The sequence below is a fragment of the Molossus molossus genome, unplaced genomic scaffold (genome assembly GCF_014108415.1).
Source record: "Molossus molossus isolate mMolMol1 unplaced genomic scaffold, mMolMol1.p scaffold_m16_p_8, whole genome shotgun sequence".
Taxonomy (NCBI): Eukaryota; Metazoa; Chordata; class Mammalia; order Chiroptera; family Molossidae; genus Molossus; species Molossus molossus.
This window is the reverse complement of record NW_023425402.1, coordinates 110,835,994-110,855,700: the sequence shown is the minus strand read 5'-3', so window position 1 is coordinate 110,855,700 and position 19,707 is coordinate 110,835,994. Positions and strand designations below refer to the sequence as shown.

The window sequence follows — 19,707 nt, the reverse complement described above, 5'->3', positions numbered from 1 at the left end:
TCACGGCCAGACCAGAAGGGAAATGAAGGGAATAGGATTGGTAACTTGTGGAGTTTTGTGTTTCAGCTCAAAATTAGAGCTAACCAGAACTACGTTTCCTTTTTCCTTTACTTTTTCCCGGTCTGGAATAGCTGGTGAGAAAATGGAGCAGGTTGATTACTGTACGGAACTTTTCTTCCTTCACATGAGACTCTTCACGGGACACCCAGGCGGGGGACCCCAGCACTTGTCCAACTGTCATGTACACACGGTGTACGGAAACTGCTGGCCCGCACGGGTGCTCTGTGACCTCCAGGGGACTCCAGCAGTCTGTCCGAGCTCACAGATGCTGTTTCCCACAGACAACAGAGAGGCTCTGAGAGCCCCGTTGTCATTTCTGAACTTCGAAGGGCAGTGAGATTTTGGGTCACTCCCAGGCCTTTGCAGTCACTTCTGCAACCCTGGGATTCAAAGTAGCCAGTGATGTTTGCATTTTTAACTCCCCCACACTGTCCATGTAGGGAGCATGCAGGGTTGGGCCTTCCGAAAGTTGTAAGACATAATGTAGCTGACTCCTTATCTACGCTATGTTCTCTTATACATTAGACTGTATCACCTGCTCCATATTTCAAGTGGCAAAGCTGCACCTTCACATGCAAGAGTCCTCCCCTTTGTGGCAACATGAAAGTGGGGGGCCACGGATGTCAGAACAAGAGGACTGGACTCAGACCCCATTAGCTACTTGGTAGAACATTATTCCCGTTATGTATTTCTTTCCTGAAATTCTGCCGCTCAGCATGGGAAACAAAGGTTCAATGCACCCAAATGTGGAAGCGGACGGGGAACAACGAATGTGCTTGTGAACAGCTTTCAGGGCCCCACTCCGGCCTCCCGAGACTGCGGTTGGGGGTGGCAGCTACGATTCTACAGATGAGTCTTCTGACAGCTCAAATTTCAGAACCACTGTTCATGAACAAAAGAAAAATATAGGGGTAAGACTGAACACAGTGAGATCCAGAAGCCCGCTCTCACACTGGGGGTTGGGGTGAGGGCACAGGCAAGGAGGGACATGCCTCCCTTCTCCACCAATCTTGCAGGAGCAGTTTGGTTTTTATTCAAGAAGCCAGTCAGTTGGGTTGATATGAGGAGAAATGATATACAAGCTGCCTAGTGGTCAATAAATGGTAGCTATTAATATCATTAGTAATCACCCTGGCCGGTTTGCTCAGCGGTTAGAGTGTCGGCCTGCGGTCCAGAAAGACCCGGGTTCCGTTCCCGCTAAGGGCGCGTACTTCAGTTGCAGTTTGTCCCCGGCCCTGGTCGGTTGTGTGGGTGGTAGCCACTCTATGTGTCCCTTTCATGTTGATGTTTCTCTCTCCCTCCCACTCTATCTGAACAAAAAATGGAAAAATGTCCTCAGGTGAGGATAAAAAGAATATACATATATATATTATTAATAATCAAAACCCCTTTGCTTCTGTTTAGGTCATGCATTCCTACCTCCCCCACGACGCCCCAGAGGGATATAACAACCTTCCTGGCATTATTGCCAGATTGCAATATTGTGCACTGACATACATACACCCACAGAAGGTCAAGGCCAGGTATGACCCATAGCGATCCTGGCAGAAAATAAATTTGATTCAATCAACAGCTTGCTATTTCCATGCTTAGAAGAATTTCTTCTTTCATGTCATTTATGTTGAATAGAGAGCACATGTTCAAGCTGCAAACTTCAAAAGGAACAAGAGTGTGCGGTGAAACGTTTCCCAGGCTAACATGGCTCCGCTGTCTCTGCAAACATCAGGTTTCCGTGTCCTTGTCCCTGCACACACAGTTCTTTACACACAATTGTGCACCTCGCTGTCTCCTCCTTGTGAACACTGAAGGTCGTTGCACATCAGCACACGGAGGTCCCATTCCTTCCCCCTGCTGTCGTCTCCCGTCCAGCCGCACCGTGTACTTAACGCTCCGCGGGCGCACGTGGCTTCGACCCTTCCTGCGCGTGTCCGGGATGGTCTCCCGACGGGGACCGCTGGGTCCCGGGCGTGCCCACTGTTCTCCCGTGTCCCCCTCTAAGATGTGCGCGCCAGGGGCGGAGTCCCTGCCCTACACCTTCCCGGACATCATCCGGATCATCTACGTTTGGGGCCAGTTGGAAGAATTAAAAACAAACCAAACCCGAGCAACATAAACCCCACTGCGGCCCCCCTGAGACCGGTGCAGCCGCGCACGCGGGGGGGCCCCCGCTCCGTCCAGAGTCCCCGGCCCCTGTCCAGAGCCCCCGGCGGCGGCCGCGCGGGGCCCAGGGGCGCACGGCCGACCCGAGACGCGCGCAGGGCCTGGCGGGCCGCCGCCTAGCAACCGCCAGCCAATCGCCGCCGGCGCCGGCCATTTTACGGCAGAGGCCCCGCCCCGCCCCGCGAGCTGTCGTGACGCGGGCGGGCGGCGCGGGTGCAGGGCTGCGAGGAGCGGCGGCGAGGGCACCGAGGGCACCGAGGACGGCTGGGGTCCGGCTCGGCCATGGCGGGCGCGCTGGTGCGGAAGGCGGCGGACTATGTCCGGAGCAAGGATTTCCGGGACTACCTGATGAGGTGACGGGCGCCCCGGGCCGGGACCGCCGGCAGCTCGGGAGGCCGGGCCGACGCCGCCCGGGGTGAAGGGCACGGGGCGGGGGCGCTGGGGCAGGGGGACGGGGCTCAGGCCGCGGGACGGGGGCTCCGGGTCGGGGGACGGGGGCTCCGGGCAGGGGGACGGGGCTCAGGCCGCGGGACGGTGGGCTCCGGGCCGGGGGACGGGGGGCTCAGGCCGCGGGACGGGGGGCTCCGGGCAGGGGGACGGGGGGCTCCGGGCAGGGGGACGGGGGGCTCCGGGCACGGGTCGGGAGGCTCCGGGCACGGGACGGGGGGCTCCGGGCAGGGGGACGGGGGGCTCCGGGCACGGGGACGGGGGGCTCCGGGCAGGGGGACGGGGGGCTCCGGGCACGGGGACGGGGGGCTCCGGGCTGGGGTACGGGGACTCCGGGCACGGGGCGGGGGCTCCGGGGCAGGCGGACGGGGGGCTCCCGGCACGGAGCGGGGGGACGGGGGGCCCCGGGCCTCGGGACGGGGTGCTTCGAGTCGGGGGACGGGGGCTCGGGGCAGTGGGACTGGGGATCGGGCAGCCGCGAGGGGCGGGAGCTCCGGCTCTCCGCACCTGCGGGCTAGGTGTGCGCCCAGGTGTGCGCCCGGGTGTGCGCAAGCGCCGCGCGCTCCTGACAGCGGGGAGCTGCAGGACTTCCCCTTTCCCTGTTCTCCTTTTACCCACATAAAGCCTCGCGTGGGAGGGAATCAAATCTAACTGTTTGCAGCGCGAACACTGCCGACCCTGTGAAGGAGCGTGTTGCCAGAGACCCCTCTCTCCCGTCCGCCGTCCACCTGCCTTTCCGGTAGCGGCCAAGCGCATTCACGGCCGCAGGGCGAAGACGGCTTCCCGAGTGTTGCCTCACCCCGACCTTCAGGGGCCTGCTGTTACTCAAAATGTCGAACATGTCATTGGAACAAAAATATTGAACATGTCATTGGAGCAGTGTTAGACCCTTTAACGGGGAGTATAATTCGTAGTCCGTTTCCTGTGTGTGATTTTACAGCCCGGGTAGGTGTCGGGCTGCGTGTTTTTTCCGGTCAAGTCAGTCCTGGTGTAACCGTCCGACGGGGACAGGAAGGAGGCAACTTACTTTTACCAATAGAACGAGGGTCACTGTAATTTTCAATCCTGAATTTTATTGCGAATACCGTTTGCTCCTAGCTTTACGGAGCAGTAGGGTAGGAAACATGTCAGTCTGCCGTGGGGTAGAGTGAATTTGGAAAGTGAAGCTGCGCTCCTGACGTGGCAGAAAGAAGACGTTTGTGCACTTACACGGGCCTGTGGGTAAAGCGTGTTCAGTGCTGTGGAGCCCATTGGATGCGCGTGTTGGAAAGTCTGAGCCGAGTAGTAACCTAAGGAGGTGCCTGTCCCTGCGTGAAGTTTCCCCCGGCTTGAATGTCACTGTGGTATTGTTACCGCGTTCTCCTTGTGTACTGGAGTCTTCCTCGCAGTTAGATACAGCTGAGGACAACATTGTTCGGTAGAATTGAATATAAAGCTTTTGCACCATATCGGTGTATGGCTGGTGGTGCTCAGTGGTTAGAGTGAAGGTTAGGGTTACAGGTTCGATTCCTGGTCAAGGGCATGTACCTGGGTTGCAGGTTCTGTGCAGGGCCCAGTTGATGTTCTCTCTCCCTCTCTCTCTCTCTCTCTCCCTTTCCCTCCCTCCCTCCCCCTACTTCCCTTCCACTCTACCTAAAAATTAATGGAAAAATATCCTTGGGTAAGGATTGACAACAACAAAATAATTATTGAAAAGTATGCTAATGATTACCCAGCATTCCTACTACAGAGGAAGAATCTGTTAAATATTTATTAAAGGGGGAGTGTTCCCCCTGCTTTTCTAAATTCATATTTTTTGCGACTGGGTGGGTTTCTGAGAGCCAGGCTTTTCAATAGAATACTTTGATACGTAGTCTAACCTGCTTCCCAAGATTAACTTCACGGAGCTTTAATGTTATGTACTTTCCCTCCGTGTCACTTTAATTGGTTTGTGTGAAGGGCCCCTGTTCTTCCTGCTGTTCTTGGCAACACGCGATGTCACGCGATGGCTGCCAGTCATTGGCTGAGGGTGGTCTGAGGTCTGGTGTCAGCTCTCACCAGGACCTGTGGTTGAGCTTTTCCCCAGAAAGAGAACCCTTTCTTCCTAGAACTGACCGGAGGAAGGCTTTCTGTCCGTCCCGTCAAGCTTGCAGGAGAACAGAGCGAAGGTCAGCGCGGCCCCTCCCTCCGGTGAGACTGGACACCTGCCTCCCCGCAGCCCCCCGCGTGCTGTGCACCCTTCTCGGGCCCTGGAGGGGCAGAGGCTCTCCGAGCCAAAGCTTCTCCAGAACTTAAACTTGTCTTAACAGCAACGTGGCTGAGCTTTCCAGCAGAAGTTTGAAGTCATGTTTAACACAGAATAGAAACCCTTCGATCTCTTTTCTGAATCAGATGGAAATCTCTTTCTTACTAAAGTGGGTTTCCAAGTGTATTTTAAAATGCAGGGGTTTTTGTTTGTTTTTTTTTTGTTCACCTGGAAACTAGTTAAGAGAACAGGCTCTGACCAAAGGCAATGTGTGACTTCGATTGGCTCGTGTATGGAAAACATAAACAAACAGCTGGAAAAGGCATTACCGTGACAACTGGGGACATAGGCATAGGGGGTCAGTGTGAAATAATGTTAAGTAATGAGCAGTTTTTGTTAGATGTGATGCATTTGAGGGTCCCCGCCCTGTTACCGTCCAACTGTGTAGTTCTGTGCTGCCGTGTGCTTGACGGGACATTTCCGCTTCTCCTCTGTGGCTGCTAACACTGGGGTAACCCGCTGGGTTCCTGGCGCTGTTTATGGTGCCCCCCCCCCCCCCCGCCTCTCTCACCAGCTTCTTCTTCCTCACCTTATTGAGGAGCTTGAATCAAGAACTTCCTAGTTCTCGCATATAAATATATATATTTTTATCCTCACCTGAGGATGTTTTTGCATTTATCTTCAGATAGAGCAGGAGGGAAAGAAGGAGGAGGAGAGAGAGAGAAACATCGATGTGAGAGAGACACATCTAGTGGCTGCCACCCACATGACCCCAACATGGCCGAGGACAAACTGCAACCGAGGTACATGCCCTTATGGGAACCGAACCCGGGACTCTCCAGTCCATGGGCCGACACTCTAACCGCTGAGCCGAACCGGGCAGGGCCCACATACATATTTGTAAGGAAACTGTCCTCGCACGTCTTCGTGGTGGAGTAAAGGACCTAGCTCCTCCTCTCCTCTCCTTCTCCCCCCTGGAGGCTGGTTAAGGAGAAGGGGGTGAGTGGACCCTGTGAGGCAGGACCTGTGTTCTCGCGGTGGAGTCGGCTGGGCAGGCTGCCTCTAGAGACGGACGGCCTTCGTGGGAGAGGAGCGGACATGTGTGCACGTAGGAATGTGGATGCATCTGCAAAGCTTCCCTCAGTGGGGCCTGGACCGCGGAGCAGGTGAAGTCGCCGGTACCCAGCAGGCTTATGAATGGAAAGTTAGGGCAGTGTTGCAACATGCTGCCTTGGGAAGGGACTTTACGTTAATTTTAACTTTTCAGCTTTCAGGGGAGCGTTACGGACTTAGTAACCAGGTGAGACACTGCAGTGGAATAACAGGGAATCTTTCCCCAATTTGGCACTAGAGTTGGAACAGACCTTAGAAATCAGATACTTCAACACTTGCCACGTGAGGAAACTGGTATCTTCTTCACCACGCAGAAAACTCGAGACCTCTAGACGCCACACTGAAGCCGGAACAGGAATGCTGATTTGGGGTGTCGAGGGGGAGAGTGACGCTCCAGGCAGCTTTGAGAAGAGGCAGGGTTAGGTCCCTGCCCGGGCCTCTCTCCTCCGCCGCTGCCCCCACGCCCTGCCTCTGGGCCGCTTCCCCGCACTGGAACTGACCTTCAGAAAGGGGCTGTATGTGTGGAAGCAGAGCTGGCCGTGGTCACTTCCCCGTTGGCCAGCCGGATTCAGTCGATCACACGTTCTAATCGTTTGAACTCTCCCTCATCCTAACTTCGACTAGGAATCGGGTGAAAGTTGGTGAACATCTTCAGCCTACAGAGCTGCAGCTAGAACGTCTCAAAGCCGTGCCACCCGAGGGCGCGGTGATAGACGGCTGGGCGGCCAGGGGCGCCTTCAGGCACTGGGTAGGGATGTTAGAGCTGGCCCGGTACTCAGTGCTGTCGGAGAAGCTGACCACCTGGCAGTGGTTTCAGGAAGATGACCTGAGATCGGCAATGCCCTGGAGACTTGTGAAAATAAAAATAAGCTTGGAAGAAGCCATCCAATCACGACTCCAAATTAAGGAGAAAAACAAGATGCAGCTTATTCCATGGCAGTCCTCCTTCCGCACCCCCATCAGTCATTCTCAGCCGGGAAGAGAGGTCTCCTTGACAGTGCAAGGTCGTGAGTGAATGCAAGAAAACCTTTCCTTGTATGTTGGGGGATTTTGTTTTGTTTTTAACCTTCACTGAAATAAAATGAAAGCAGCATGCCAAATAGAAAGTCTAGGACGTTTTTTACAGTTTTACATTACTGTGCCCAAATTGCAGTTTGTTTTGCTTAGGAATTTATCTTTCTTTGGGACAGATACTCATCCGTACCAAGAAGTAAGTGGAAGGCACCCCTTTCGGCTCTGTGGACAGCTTCTCGTCTGGCTCTGCACAAATACGACTTTAGATTTTGTGACTGAGTAGCTGGTTCATGTTTTGGGCATCTCTGATGCGGAGTTAAGGGCCTTTGAGGTGAAGATTTTGTATTTACGAGGGATGCTTAGAAAATGGCGTCATTGTCAGATTGTTTACAGTCAGTAAGTCACTATTGATGTGAAGTGATCAGCGTTATTTTTATGGTAATTTCCGCGCAGAGCTGTTGGACTAAGCAGCTGTGAGGGCAGAAACCTCCTCTCCACACCCTTTGTATGTGCACTGAACACCTGTCGCAAATAGGGAGGCAGTCCTGAATGAAAAGTAAATCCTCCAGGTGACATTTTAGATGTTAAGTACTGCACCCCTTTTTTTCTTTAAATCGAGGATTTTTTTTTGATTGAATGTTTTTTTAGAGAGAGTGGAAGAACTGGGAATGGGGGGAGAAAGAGAAACAAACATTGATGTGAGAGAGACACATCGATTGGTGGCTTCCTACATTCGCTCACAACGGGCTGGGGCTGGGGATTGAACCTGCAACCGGGGTATGTGCCCTTGACTAGGACTCGAACCCGAGACCTTTTGGTGCTCGGGCGAATGCTCTAACCACTGAGCATAACCGGCCAGGGCATGTACTGCATCTTCGAAAATATTGTAGGGAAAAAAACATGCAGTTACAAATACATAGCTCGGTGAAAGGCCTGTGCTCAGACCTTGAACCGGAATGTTGCAAGGACAGTACTAGAGGGGCCGAGCTCCTGCACTTTGCCCTCTGACCTGAGAGGGTCATTGACCCTCTGCCTTCCAGAGAGCACTGTGCTCGGTTTGGACTTGCTGTGAAACAGTCTTGGGCATAATGTATGAGGATTTTTGCTTTTGATATTTCATAAGAGAACCAATTTGAACTTTGTTTAGCTCTGTCAGCAAATACTTTCATGCTGTAAACCACACACCCCAGTCTCTGAAGCGTCACCTCTAGAAGCCTTGTTCGGACGTGTGTCCACAGAAGATTTTATCATTGTATTTCAATGACTCTTAGTAGATACACTTTAAGATTTTGCCTTAACAGAACAGTTAAGCTTTATCCTGGTAACAAGAATGGCCATTTGAGAAATAAAAGTAATTCACTATCAGACTTTCGATATATTTTAAATGGTATGAAGTTTGACGTTCAGGAAAACAGTTCAGTTGATGTTGAAAGTTCTTACTGTTCATTCATTTAGCAGATGTCTGCCGGTGCCTTGTAAGTGGAAGGCACACCCCAGGCTGCGGAGCTTCCGTAGTAAACAATACAAATCACGTCTGTTTCTAGGGCTTCCTTCTGGTGGTCGCCTGTTAGTCAAGGAAACTGGAAAGCTTATTGCTAACAGAATTCCGCAGCGTTGTGCTTCTCTCCAACTTGTTGCTTTCAAAGAAACATCCCTCTCGGGGGCTGTGTGGAGTGAGAGCCCCGAGCCTCGGTGGCCACTGCGCATGGCGGGTGTCAACACACCCGCTCACAGACGTCTCGTCCACGCGCGTCCACTGATCACGTGTTCAGATGAAAATACTTTTCACATGTTGGAATAAGGAAACTTGATAAAATTAGCTCATGTGTTTCCTTCTAGAAATCCTAAAATCTCACAGCTGGACCTGTTTGTGATTGCGCTCTGTTCCCCGTGGCGCACTCCAAGGGTCACGCTCTGTAAGACTTAGGCCTCGTGTCACTGGTCCCAGGTGTTAGAAACGTCGCTAGGCCGTCTCAGGGAGGAAGAGAGTTCGCCCGGGAGTCCTGGCGCTGCGACTCCCACGCATGAGGGCGGAGTAACCGCGCAGGACGCGGACCTTTGCAGACAGCTCATCTTCTCTCCTTTCCTTTCCATGTGCCCGCCTGGACCGCGCGCCGCTCGCACACCAGCACGGTAAGAAAACGCTTCTGCCTCACTTCGGCCTTGCAGCTCCCGCATCAGCAAACGTAGACGGAGCCCGGGCCTTCGCTGAGACAGCCTGACGGCCGTGACCCTGAGTCAGGGCCCAGTGCGCCCCGGGGCCGCGAGGCTGCCGGTCCCGCTAGTCCACGTCCGCGGGACCCACGCAGCTCAGGCTCCACGAGGACAGTCGGGACCAGGCCTGGCCGCGGCCGGCGAGACCGACGCAGCCCACTGGGTAGATCTGGGCGCTGCTCATGTGTCGGGCTGCTCTCGTCCAGGCTACGGTTATCGTGGCGTAAAAGTATTTTCCCATTTAATCCGAAATATGTTAATTTTTGACCTTCAAATATTACTCATGAAATTCCTTATTTTTCTAGACATTGACTAGTGAGTATCTGATGGAGCATAGACCGTGCACTTCAAAAAGGGAAGCGAGGACAAGAACCGTGTACTAGATAGAAAGCATGTATCCAACTTCCTAAGGTAGATATCCTAGTAAACTAGTGTTGAGATTATTTTACCTTTTATGTACTTTTAGGAAAATATTTAAATATATAGGTCATTGCTCACAGTCACCATGCACAATCCTGCCCCGTGCGGCCCGGTGTGCCCGTCAGCCCTGCCCCGTGCGGCCCGGTGTGCCCATCAGCCCTGCCCCATGCGGCCCGGTGTGCCCATCAGCCCTGCCCCGTGCGGCCCGGTGTGCCCATCAGCCCTGCCCGTGCGGCCCGGTGTGCCCGTCAGCCCTGCCCCGTGCGGCCCGGTGTGCCCATCAGCCCTGCCCCGTGCGGCCCGATGTGCCCGTCAGCCCTGCCCCGTGCGGCCCGGTGTGCCCGTCAGCCCTGCCCCGTGCGGCCCGGTGTGCCCGTCAGCCCTGCCCCGTGCGGCCCGGTGTGCCCATCAGCCCTGCCCCGTGCGGCCCGATGTGCCCGTCAGCCCTGCCCCGTGCGGCCCGGTGTGCCCGTCAGCCCTGCCCCGTGCGGCCCGGTGTGCCCGTCAGCCCTGCCCGTACGGCCCAGTGTGCATAGTCACTGTGCACGTCAGACGTGCCTTGCAGAACCCTGTTCATACAACCCTAATGCTCGTCACACTAAAACTTGTAATACCGCCATTTGACAAACCCCCCAGGGCACCTCAAGTTTCAGGTGGTGCGTGGTCCCTACTACTTGGTCCCTTGTATGAGAGAGACGCCTCTGTGCCCTCTGGAGTGACCCCCTGATGACAGCCCCAGATCTGTGCACACAAAGTAGACGCCAAGCCCTCCGTGCAGTCAGAGCAGGGGGGATCACAGGGAACAGTGCAGGCAGACCCTAGGGGAGGAAGGACGGTCGGAACGGGGAAAGGACCGGCACTCCGGAAATCGAAGAGTGAAAACGGAGTGACCCCAGAGCAGGACGGGGCGGAAGGAGGGACGTGCATGGGGGGAGGCACTCTCTTCACAGAGGCTGTGCCTGGGGGGAGGTGCCCCCCTCCTCCGGATACAGGAGCCCAGCAGGACTTACTCTGTCACACAGCCTGAAGACGGGGCTGGTGAGCCCCCCAGAACTCAGGTTCTTTCTGCCCCTGCCTGACCCGTAGGTTGGTGCTTGATGTTAAACCTGACGTGTGTACCTCGCTGGCCGCAAGGGGCGGGTGTGCAGCCACCGAGGGCCTGGGCCTCATGCTCACCGTGACGCGTGCTGTCAGCATTTCAAGATACTCTTGTATCATGCCAGATGTTCTCATACAGTTTTTTTACATTTCCCTTGGTTTCCCACTTATGGAATTTTTGGATTTTCATTACTGGTCAGTATTAAAAAATGCAAGACCTAGAACAGTATTCTGCAGTCTGGACAGTTCTCAAAGGCTGACAGGCAGAAGGTGAACACTGTTTAATGTTCTGATACCTAACAAGGGTGTTCAGCCAGCAATGTGTGGTTTCTTCCACATTTTAATGTATTTGCAAATTGTACATTAATAAAACAATTTTTAATTTAATGGGAAAAGCCACCGGACTTATTTCAGCCTCAGAAATTAAATTAAGTTGAACAGTGCTGCTGTTAACCGTGGACAACTTAATATTGGTCCCTGGGGTGGCAGAGCCGTGGTCCAGTGAAAACTGTTGGTCCATTTAAAATCTAAGTTGTTGCTGTTACTTTAAAAGTGTTTTGCAATCTTGATTTCTTAATATCTGGGCTTCTGAGTGTAGATTTCCAAGTTCTCTGATCTTAAAATAGCTCATATGAGCTGAAACAATTTTTCCCTTGTTAAATAAAGCCAATTTAGGCTTTCTTCGGAAAAAGTATCCAATTTAGGTTCTGCATTTTAAGAGATGTCAAATACCTTAATGAAAATTTGAAAAAAAAGTTTTGATCTAAACATTAAATTATGGGGAATACTTATCACAAGTCTTAAGTTACAGCAAGAGTGAGCTGTGTAAGAAGTTAGTCTCGTTTTAAAGTTCTCTAAGTAGGACGATCAGAGGCTACTTAGTGGTGACCTGGAAGTCGCTCGGGACCTTGGTCAAGGCTTCCGGGCTGTGGGCTCAGCTTGTGAGGACCACTGGCCACAGGCAAACACTGGGACAGCGGACCGTGAGCTGGCAGGTCGTCGTCACCAGGGAGGCTTGTTCCCCGGCACCTGCGGAGTGAGAGAGATGGCCCTGGCCACAGCTCCGCCTCACCTTCTCCTCTCTCCTGCCCGTCCGTTACAGCACTTCTGGGGCCCCGTAGCCAACTGGGGTCTTCCCATTGCCGCCATCAATGACATGAAGAAGTCTCCCGAGATTATCAGTGGGCGGATGACGTTCGGTAAGTGTGTAGCTTTGACTGCCCGGAGGGCTTCTGTCTGATCGTTAAACGGCTCCTTCACACCTCTGCCTCTCGGGGTGGTGGGTCCAGGCAGGACAGTCCCTGTTAGGAAATGACAACCTGAGGTGTTGAAGGTGTCACGTCACCGTGAGGGAAAACAGGTGACGGAACTACTTGCCAGAGGAACTGAGACCCTGTCCGACTGTCAGGGCTTCAGCACCCAGATGGAGCATGTGTCCTCTGGAGCTGTATTTGGAAAACGTACCCTTCCCTTGACTTGAAACCCTGGTATTTGCCCATAAAACCCGATGGGATGACATACAGTTTCTTCAGGTGATGGACTTCAGGTCATGTCCGCCCACTGCCTCCGACACCCCATGGTCCAAGCGTTCGGGTGATAAACAGCAGCACCTAACCGTAGAGTCCGTAGTAGCTGATGTGCGTTGCAGCCATAATTTACCTTGTTTCAGCAGAAGAGGTTCTTGGGCTTGTTAAGGCAGGCGAGCTGCCGGGGTAGGTGGTCCCTGGCACCCCGCCTTCTGAACGCCGGCGCCCCCTGGTGTCTCCGCAGCCCTCTGCTGTTACTCCCTGACCTTCATGAGATTCGCCTACAAGGTGCAGCCCCGCAACTGGCTCCTGTTCGCCTGCCACGCGACCAACGAGGTGGCCCAGCTGGTGCAGGGAGGACGCCTCATCCAGCACAAGTGAGCACGGCGCCTCTTCCTGCCCGAGGGTGGGGCACGGGCCAGTCCTGGGGGCGTCTCGGGCTGAGTGCACAGGGGGTTCTGAGCCGAAATCCGCTTGACTGGGCACGTGACCATGCAGACCCCCTGTCACAGCAGGAATTAGTGTTTTTGTAGCACTGGACACTGAATCCGTGTTATGTAAAGCGGCGTCTTCAAGCCAGCGGGGCCTTGGAGCTGGCAGTGACCCTGTTTCTCCTTAACCTTCCCTGTGTTTATTTCCAGGATGAAAAAGAAGGCTTCAGCATAACAAGGGAAAGGGAGGAGCTGGTGCTTGGAGGGCATTGCTGGCTGCTGAGTCACAGACCCGTCATTGTCATCGAATGGAATGGCCCTGTTTAGGAAGATGCTGCGAAGGCTGTGTTTATACCCGGCGATTTCTCGCAGGAACAGCCAGGCGGACGCCGCCTCGCAAGAACTGAACACTTCGTTTCTCCTAGGGCAGTCCCCGCACGCCACCATGTGGTCACCCTGGGTGGTCCTGTCTGCAGGAACGGGAAGGTTCTCTGCAGCGTCTACTTCTCGGAAAACGGAGGAGAGCAAATGTGTAACGTTTAGAACCCGAGTACTCAGAATGCTTGACATCTTGTTGAATGAGAAACCGACGCCGGCACATCCGTAAAATCCCATCCCCAGGGTCTGAGAAGTAGCTGTGTCCACGCAATGTGTCTCTAGATGCTGCACCTTAATGGCAATAAATGATCTGAATATTTGCCAAATGACAGCGACGAAATAGCTTGCCGTGTTTTTAAGAAACTGTAGGACTCTAGCCCTGCAAGACAGGTGTCAAAGGGGACTCCCTGAAAGTGACCGAGACGGGAGAATGGCAGGCTGGGAGGGCAGTTCCGGGAGTACTCCAGGTCCCCGTACTCAGAATGCCCTCGTCCCTGCCACCGTGCGGCCTTCGGCTTCTGCGGCTTCACTCTGTCGCGGTTGTTTCCTGTGCTTACTATACTCTGCTTACTATGCTATGCTTACTATACAATCCTAATTAATACTCATACTGACACTATACAATACTAATACTGTACTGTACTATACTCTGCTTACTATGCTATACTTACTATGCTATACTATACTTATATAATACTAATACTAATACTGACACTATACTATACTTACTACACTGTACTTACTATACAATCCTAATACTCATACTGACACTATACAATACTAATACTGTACTATACTATACCCTGCTTACTATACTATACTCTGCTTACTATGCTATACTTACTATGCTATACTATACTTATATAATACTAATACTGACACTATACTATACTTACTACACTGTACTTACTATACAATCCTAATACTCATACTGACACTATACAATACTAATACTGTACTATACTATACCCTGCTTACTATACTATACTATGCTATACATATTATACTATAATATACTTACTATACAATTCTAATACTCATACTGACACTATACAATACTAATACTGTACTATACTATACTCTGCTTACTATACTATACTATGCTATACATATTATACTATAATATACTTACTATACAATCCTAATACTAATACTCATACTGACACTATACAATACTAATACTGTACTATACTATACTATACATACTGCACTATACTATATACAATACTAATACTGACACTATACTATACTGATATTGTACTATACTATACTCTACTTACTATACTATACTTACTATGCTATACATATTATACTATATATACTTACTATACAATCCTAATCCTAATACTGACACTATACTATACAATACTAATACTGTACTATACAATACTATACTTACTATACTATACATACTGTACTATACTATACTTATACAGTACTAATACTAATACTGTACTATACTATACTTACTATACAATCCTAATCCTAATACTGACACTATACTATACAGTACTAATACTGTACTACACTATACTTACACAATCCTAATACTAATACTGACACTATACTATACAATACTGTACTGTACTACACTATACTTACTATACAATCCTAATACTAATACTGACACTATACTATACAATACTAATACTGTATTATACTATACTTATACAATCCTAATCCTAATACTGACACTATACTGTACAATACTGTATTATACTATACTTACTATACTATACTTACTATGCAATCCTAATACTATACTGACACTATACTATACAATACTGTGCTGTACTACACTATACTTACTATACAATCCTAATACTAATACTGACACTATACAATACTGTACTACACTACACTATACTAATACCGGCACTATGCCAACACTGTACTATATTGAAAACGCGATAGAGTGAAGCCACGGATGTGGAGGCACGAAGTGGGGGGGCCGACTGTGAATAAAGGATCCCGCTTCATGGAAATTTATCGCTGTAGAGTCTGGACCTGATGGACCGCGATAAACGAGGGCCGCCTGCCTTCTCCCTCGTGGGCAGCGTTAGAAGACGCACCCAGGCGCTGCCCTGAGGTAGCCCACTCCCGCCTGGCCCTGGAGGTGCTCCGGCCGCCCTCCCCGCCTGGAGCTCTGGTCAGAGCTGTGCTGTCCGGGGGGTCACAGCCCAGACCGCACAGGGGGCGCAGCGCTAGGCGCCAGGTGGAGGAGGTGACCCGGGGGAGCCGCCCCCGAGTTGCAGTGACTCAGCGTCCTTGGGACTCGGTGCACGGTCAGGTCAGCTGGTTAGCTCCCCTGGGGATCCCAGCAGCCTGTCTGGCATGACGGCTGAGCGCACCAGACAAAGCTGACGGTCTGCCCGCTCGGAGCACGCGTCCTCGGTCCGCTGCACCCTCACGACGGGCTCTTCCCCCTTCCAAGGTATTGGACACTTGACGAGGCGTTTTCAAGTGTACTTTTCCATCCCACGGCCTGGGAGGCCTGCAGCCGAGGTGCTTCCATCTGATAGGGTGAGGAACCCGGGAGACAGCGGGCGACAGGGCAGGGGTCCCTCCTGCCCCACCCCTCCGACCGCTCCCTCGGGCCCTGGGGCCGCTCAGCAGGGACAGTGCTGCCCAGGGCGCCCTCAGACACCCCTCCACTGAACCGGAGGTGAGGCTGCAGGTAGGAGCCTACGTGCTCGCATTGAGTCAGACCGTCCTGCTGCCTTTATCACGTCACCTGTGAAATCGTCTAGTCATTATCACCTATAAAAAGTAACATCACTTATTAAAAGTCACCCTGCCCAGGGTCCTCTGAAGTGACGGCTGAACCGCGGCCGTCCTCTGGCCTCCGAGCCCCTCGGCTGTGTGGTTGGGGCCACGCGCCGCCTCTGTCACTTGGGAGGTGTCGTCCTACCTCCTCTGGCCTGTGTAAGGAGCAAGGGATTCCCACCCCGTAGGATCTGCTAGTCCCCTAACGGGGCAGCCGGTCATCACCCAGCCAGGAGCCGGGGGCCCGGGGACCCAGGACCGAGGCTGCAGATGAGAAAGGCCCCCTGGTAACCGAGTCAGCAGGCTGGTCCCATGAACCTCCTTCAGACATCTGGTGAGGGAGTACAGGGAGAGGCGCAAGGTCACGACTCTCCAGAAGCCCCCTCTGCTGTGAGAGGGACGTGAGGATGATCGGAGACGCTGTGACAAAGGTGTCCCAGGCAGGAGTCATGCGCAGGCCCTGCGGGGGCCTTGACCTTGAGCTGCCACACGAAGAAGGAGCGGACACTCCCGGACAGGGTCTGGGACCCGGTGCAGAACCCCGGCCACCAGCAAGGATGAGGCAAGGAGACAGCAAAAATCAGAATGGGCGGGGGGGGGGCGCCGTGTGCTTCCTCGCTGCCTTCCCGTGCGCCCCGGCATTCCCCGCACCCTTCTGGACAGCTTTCCTTTTTTCTGTGTTTTTCAAACACGTTTCTATTGATTTCAGTGAGAGGAAGGGAGAGGGAGAGAGAGAGAGAGAGGTGGATGAGAGAGAACGTCAATTGGCCGCCTCCTCACACCCCCCACAGGGGATGGAGCCCGAAACCTGGACATGTGCCCCGACTGGGCATCAAACCATGACCTCCTGGTGCAGAGCACTACGCTTAACCAGCTGAGCCACAGCAGCCGGGCTCTTTTGTTTTTTCTTATTCTAACTTATCTTTATTGTTGAATGTATTACACGTGTCCTTCCTTTCCCCCCTTGATCCCCTTCTCCCCAATCTCGCCCCCTCCTGCTTCCCCACACTATTGTCTGTGTCTCTTGGTTATGCATATAAGTATTTAAGTTCTTTGGTTTATCTCTTCCCACTCCACCTCCCCACTTCCCTTTGAGGTTCATCAGTCTAACAACCAATTTGTATTTTCTAATCCGTTCATCTTTTTTTACCCAACTCCCTTCCCATCTGGCGACCAACAAAAAGTTCTCTATGAGTCTGTTTCTGTTCTGCTTGCTCATTGTGTTTGTAGATTCGGTTGTTGATAGCTATGTATTAATTGCCGTTTTACTGTTCATATTTTTTTATCTTCTTTTTCAAGAAGACCCTTCAACATTTCATATAATACTGGTTTGGTGGTGATGAACTCCTTTAGCTTTTTCTTGTCTGGGAAACTCTTTATATGTCTATCGATTCTAAATGATGGCTCTGCAGGATAGAGTAATCTTTGTAGGTCCTTGCTTTTCGTCACTCTGAATATTTCTTGTCACTCCCTCCTGACCTGCAAAGTTTCTTTTCAGAAATGTTCTGACAGTCTTATGGGAGCTTCGTTGTAGGTAACTAACCGCTTTTCTCTTGGCTGCTTTTAAACTTCTCTCTTTGTCTTGAACCTTTTGCATTTTGATGATGCTGTGCCTTGGTGTAGACCTCTTTGGGTTCATCTTGTCTGGGACTGTCTGTGTTCCCTAGACTTACTTGTATGTCTGTTTCCTTCACCAAGTTAGGACAGTTTCTGTAATTATTTTCAAATAGATTTTCAATTTCTTGCCCGCTCTCTCCTCCTTCTCGCACCCCCATGATGCAAATGTTGGTACACTTGAAGTTGTCCCAGCAGCTCCTTATACTATCCTCATTTTTTGGGATTCTTTTTTTCTTTTTGCTGTTCTGATTGGATGTTTTTTGTTTCCTTATATTCCAAATCAATGGTTTGCTTCTTGGCCTCTCCTACTCTACTATTGATTCTCTATAAATTATTCTTTATTTTAATGCATCCTTCATTTCTGACTGGTCCTTTTTTATGCTCTTGAGGCCCTCACTACGTTCATTGAGCATCCTTATAAGCAGTGTTTTGAACTCTGCATCTGTTAGGTTGCTTATCTCCATTTCATTTAGTTCTTTTTCTGGAGTTTTGTTCTGTTCTTTCATTTGGGACATGTTTCTTTGTCTCCTCATGTTGGCTGCCTCCCTGTGTTTGTTTCTATGTTTTAGCTAGAGTTGCTATGTCTCCTAGGCATATGTCTCCTACTGTGGTAGGTGCAGGGTCCAGTGGCACAGCCTCCCTGATCACCCAGCTGGGCCCTTGAGGTGCACCCCTCGTGTGGACTGTACATCCTTCTGTTGTAATTGAGTCTTGATTGCTGTTGGCACATCAATGGGAGGGATTTACTCAGGCTGATCGGCTGCCAGGACTGGCTGTGCCCACTGACCACTGGCCTCTGACTCCCTTGGAGGGTCAGCTGTGCAGGGCCCACCACACAGAGCAAGACTTACTCAGCAGGGCTCTGGTACCCACTGAGTCCACTCCTTGAGTGTGTCACTTGTGGAGGAGGTTGGGTGGTGGTGCTTCGTTGTGGTCTGAAGCTGTCCACTGGGTGTGCTGGCTCTGGGGCAAGGTCAGCCACTGCCTGTGTTCTACCCAGGGCCACCAGGCATAAGCTAGACTGAACTGCAGATGGTGCTTCTTGTGCTGGGCTTGGAGGTGCCCAGGAAAAGCCAAGTTGCAAACCAAGGCTGGCTGCTCCTAGTGCCAGGCCTGGGGCCACTTAGTGAGAGGTATGGGGCTCGCTGAGACCAGGTGCTGCTTGTCTGAGAGGATTTAAGAAACTCTGAAGCAGGAGCCAAGACAGGCCAATCCCATGGTAAAGCCACTGGAAACAGCTTGGGTGGGCCAGAGCCTCGGGGAATCACCAGGGTGGGGCAAACAGTGTGAGCCAGGCTGCTGGAGTCCCAGATATGGCAGCTGTCTGCCTGCCCCGTGGGGGAAGGGCTCACCAGAGGAACAAAGGCCTCCGCCAGCGCGTCTGTCCAGGAGAAAGCCCCCTCTCCAGCCCTCGCCCCGATGCTGAACAATTCAGTTCTTCCCCGTGTGTCTCTGGTGCCTTTCAAGCTGCCTCCCTTTTGCTGGAGCCTGGAGCATGTGGGTTCGAGTAAGTTCTCAGGGGCCCTTTAAGAGGAGCTGCCTGGGGCTCCAGCAGCCTCAGCCTCAGTTCCCACTGGTTTTACAGCCAGAAGTGATGGGGACTCTCTTCCTGGCCCTGGAACCCTGAGCTGGGCACCTGGTGTGGGACGGGGACCCCTCACTCCTCATGGGGGAACTTTACAGCCGAGGTGTGCCCCCTGATTTTTATCCTCCGCGTGTGGGTGTAGGACCAACCCACACCTCCGCCCTCCTACCAGTCTCCATGTGGCTTCGTCTTGAATGTCGTAGTTGTAGGACTTCCCTTCAGCTCGATGTTGGGGTTCCGAAGGGTGGTTGTTCGGTAGTTTAGTTGTCATTTTGACGTGGTTCTGGGTGGTTTTCTTTCTTTGAAGTTTCTTGGTTGCTGTAAATGATCCTGTCCGTGTGCCTCTCTAGTATAAGGGGCCTGAGAACACCTGGCTGTCGGCAGGTAGGCGCTGGCGCCTGCACAGAAGGCTGACCAGACAGCTCCACCTGCTCACCGGACGGGCGGCGGGAGGTCCCGGGCAGGCCCCGCTCTTGCGCTGGGATTTGCAGGGCTCGGTCTTCTGGAGACATTCCGAGTGTCCGGCGCCAAGTGTCGCAGTGTTCGGTCCAGCCGAGAGCGGTGTGCGGTCCCATCGATCGGTCCTGGGCTGAGGGCTGGGGACCGGCAGTGGAGAACCCAGCTGGCAACATGCCCTCAGCGACCACCACAGGG

The 19,707-nt window shown here is 52.4% G+C and overlaps 1 protein-coding gene across 1 annotated transcript; it reads left to right on the top strand.

Moving 5' to 3' along the window:
• Positions 1–2,439: 2,439 nt before the first annotated feature.
• Positions 2,440–13,414, top strand: MPC1 (mitochondrial pyruvate carrier 1). The gene is made up of 5 exons (XM_036249422.1): positions 2,440–2,573; positions 9,148–9,151; positions 11,853–11,949; positions 12,521–12,653; positions 12,918–13,414. Exons 1-5 carry the CDS (start codon positions 2,503–2,505, stop codon positions 12,940–12,942), a joined length of 330 nt encoding a protein of 109 aa, XP_036105315.1. The 5' UTR covers positions 2,440–2,502; the 3' UTR covers positions 12,943–13,414.
• The last annotated feature ends 6,293 nt before the right edge of the window (positions 13,415–19,707 follow it).

What these genes read in the sequence shown, in the direction of transcription:
- MPC1 (XM_036249422.1), top strand. Translation starts at nt 2,503, where the DNA reads ATGGCGGGCGCGCTGGTGCGGAAGGCGGCGGACTATGTCCGGAGCAAG. An exon ending in CAGTGGGCGGATGACGTTCG is followed by an intron (nt 11,950 to 12,520) that starts GTAAGTGTGTAG and finishes GTGTCTCCGCAG; the next exon opens with CCCTCTGCTGTTACTCCCTG. An exon ending in GGACGCCTCATCCAGCACAA is followed by an intron (nt 12,654 to 12,917) that starts GTGAGCACGGCG and finishes GTTTATTTCCAG; the next exon opens with GATGAAAAAGAAGGCTTCAG.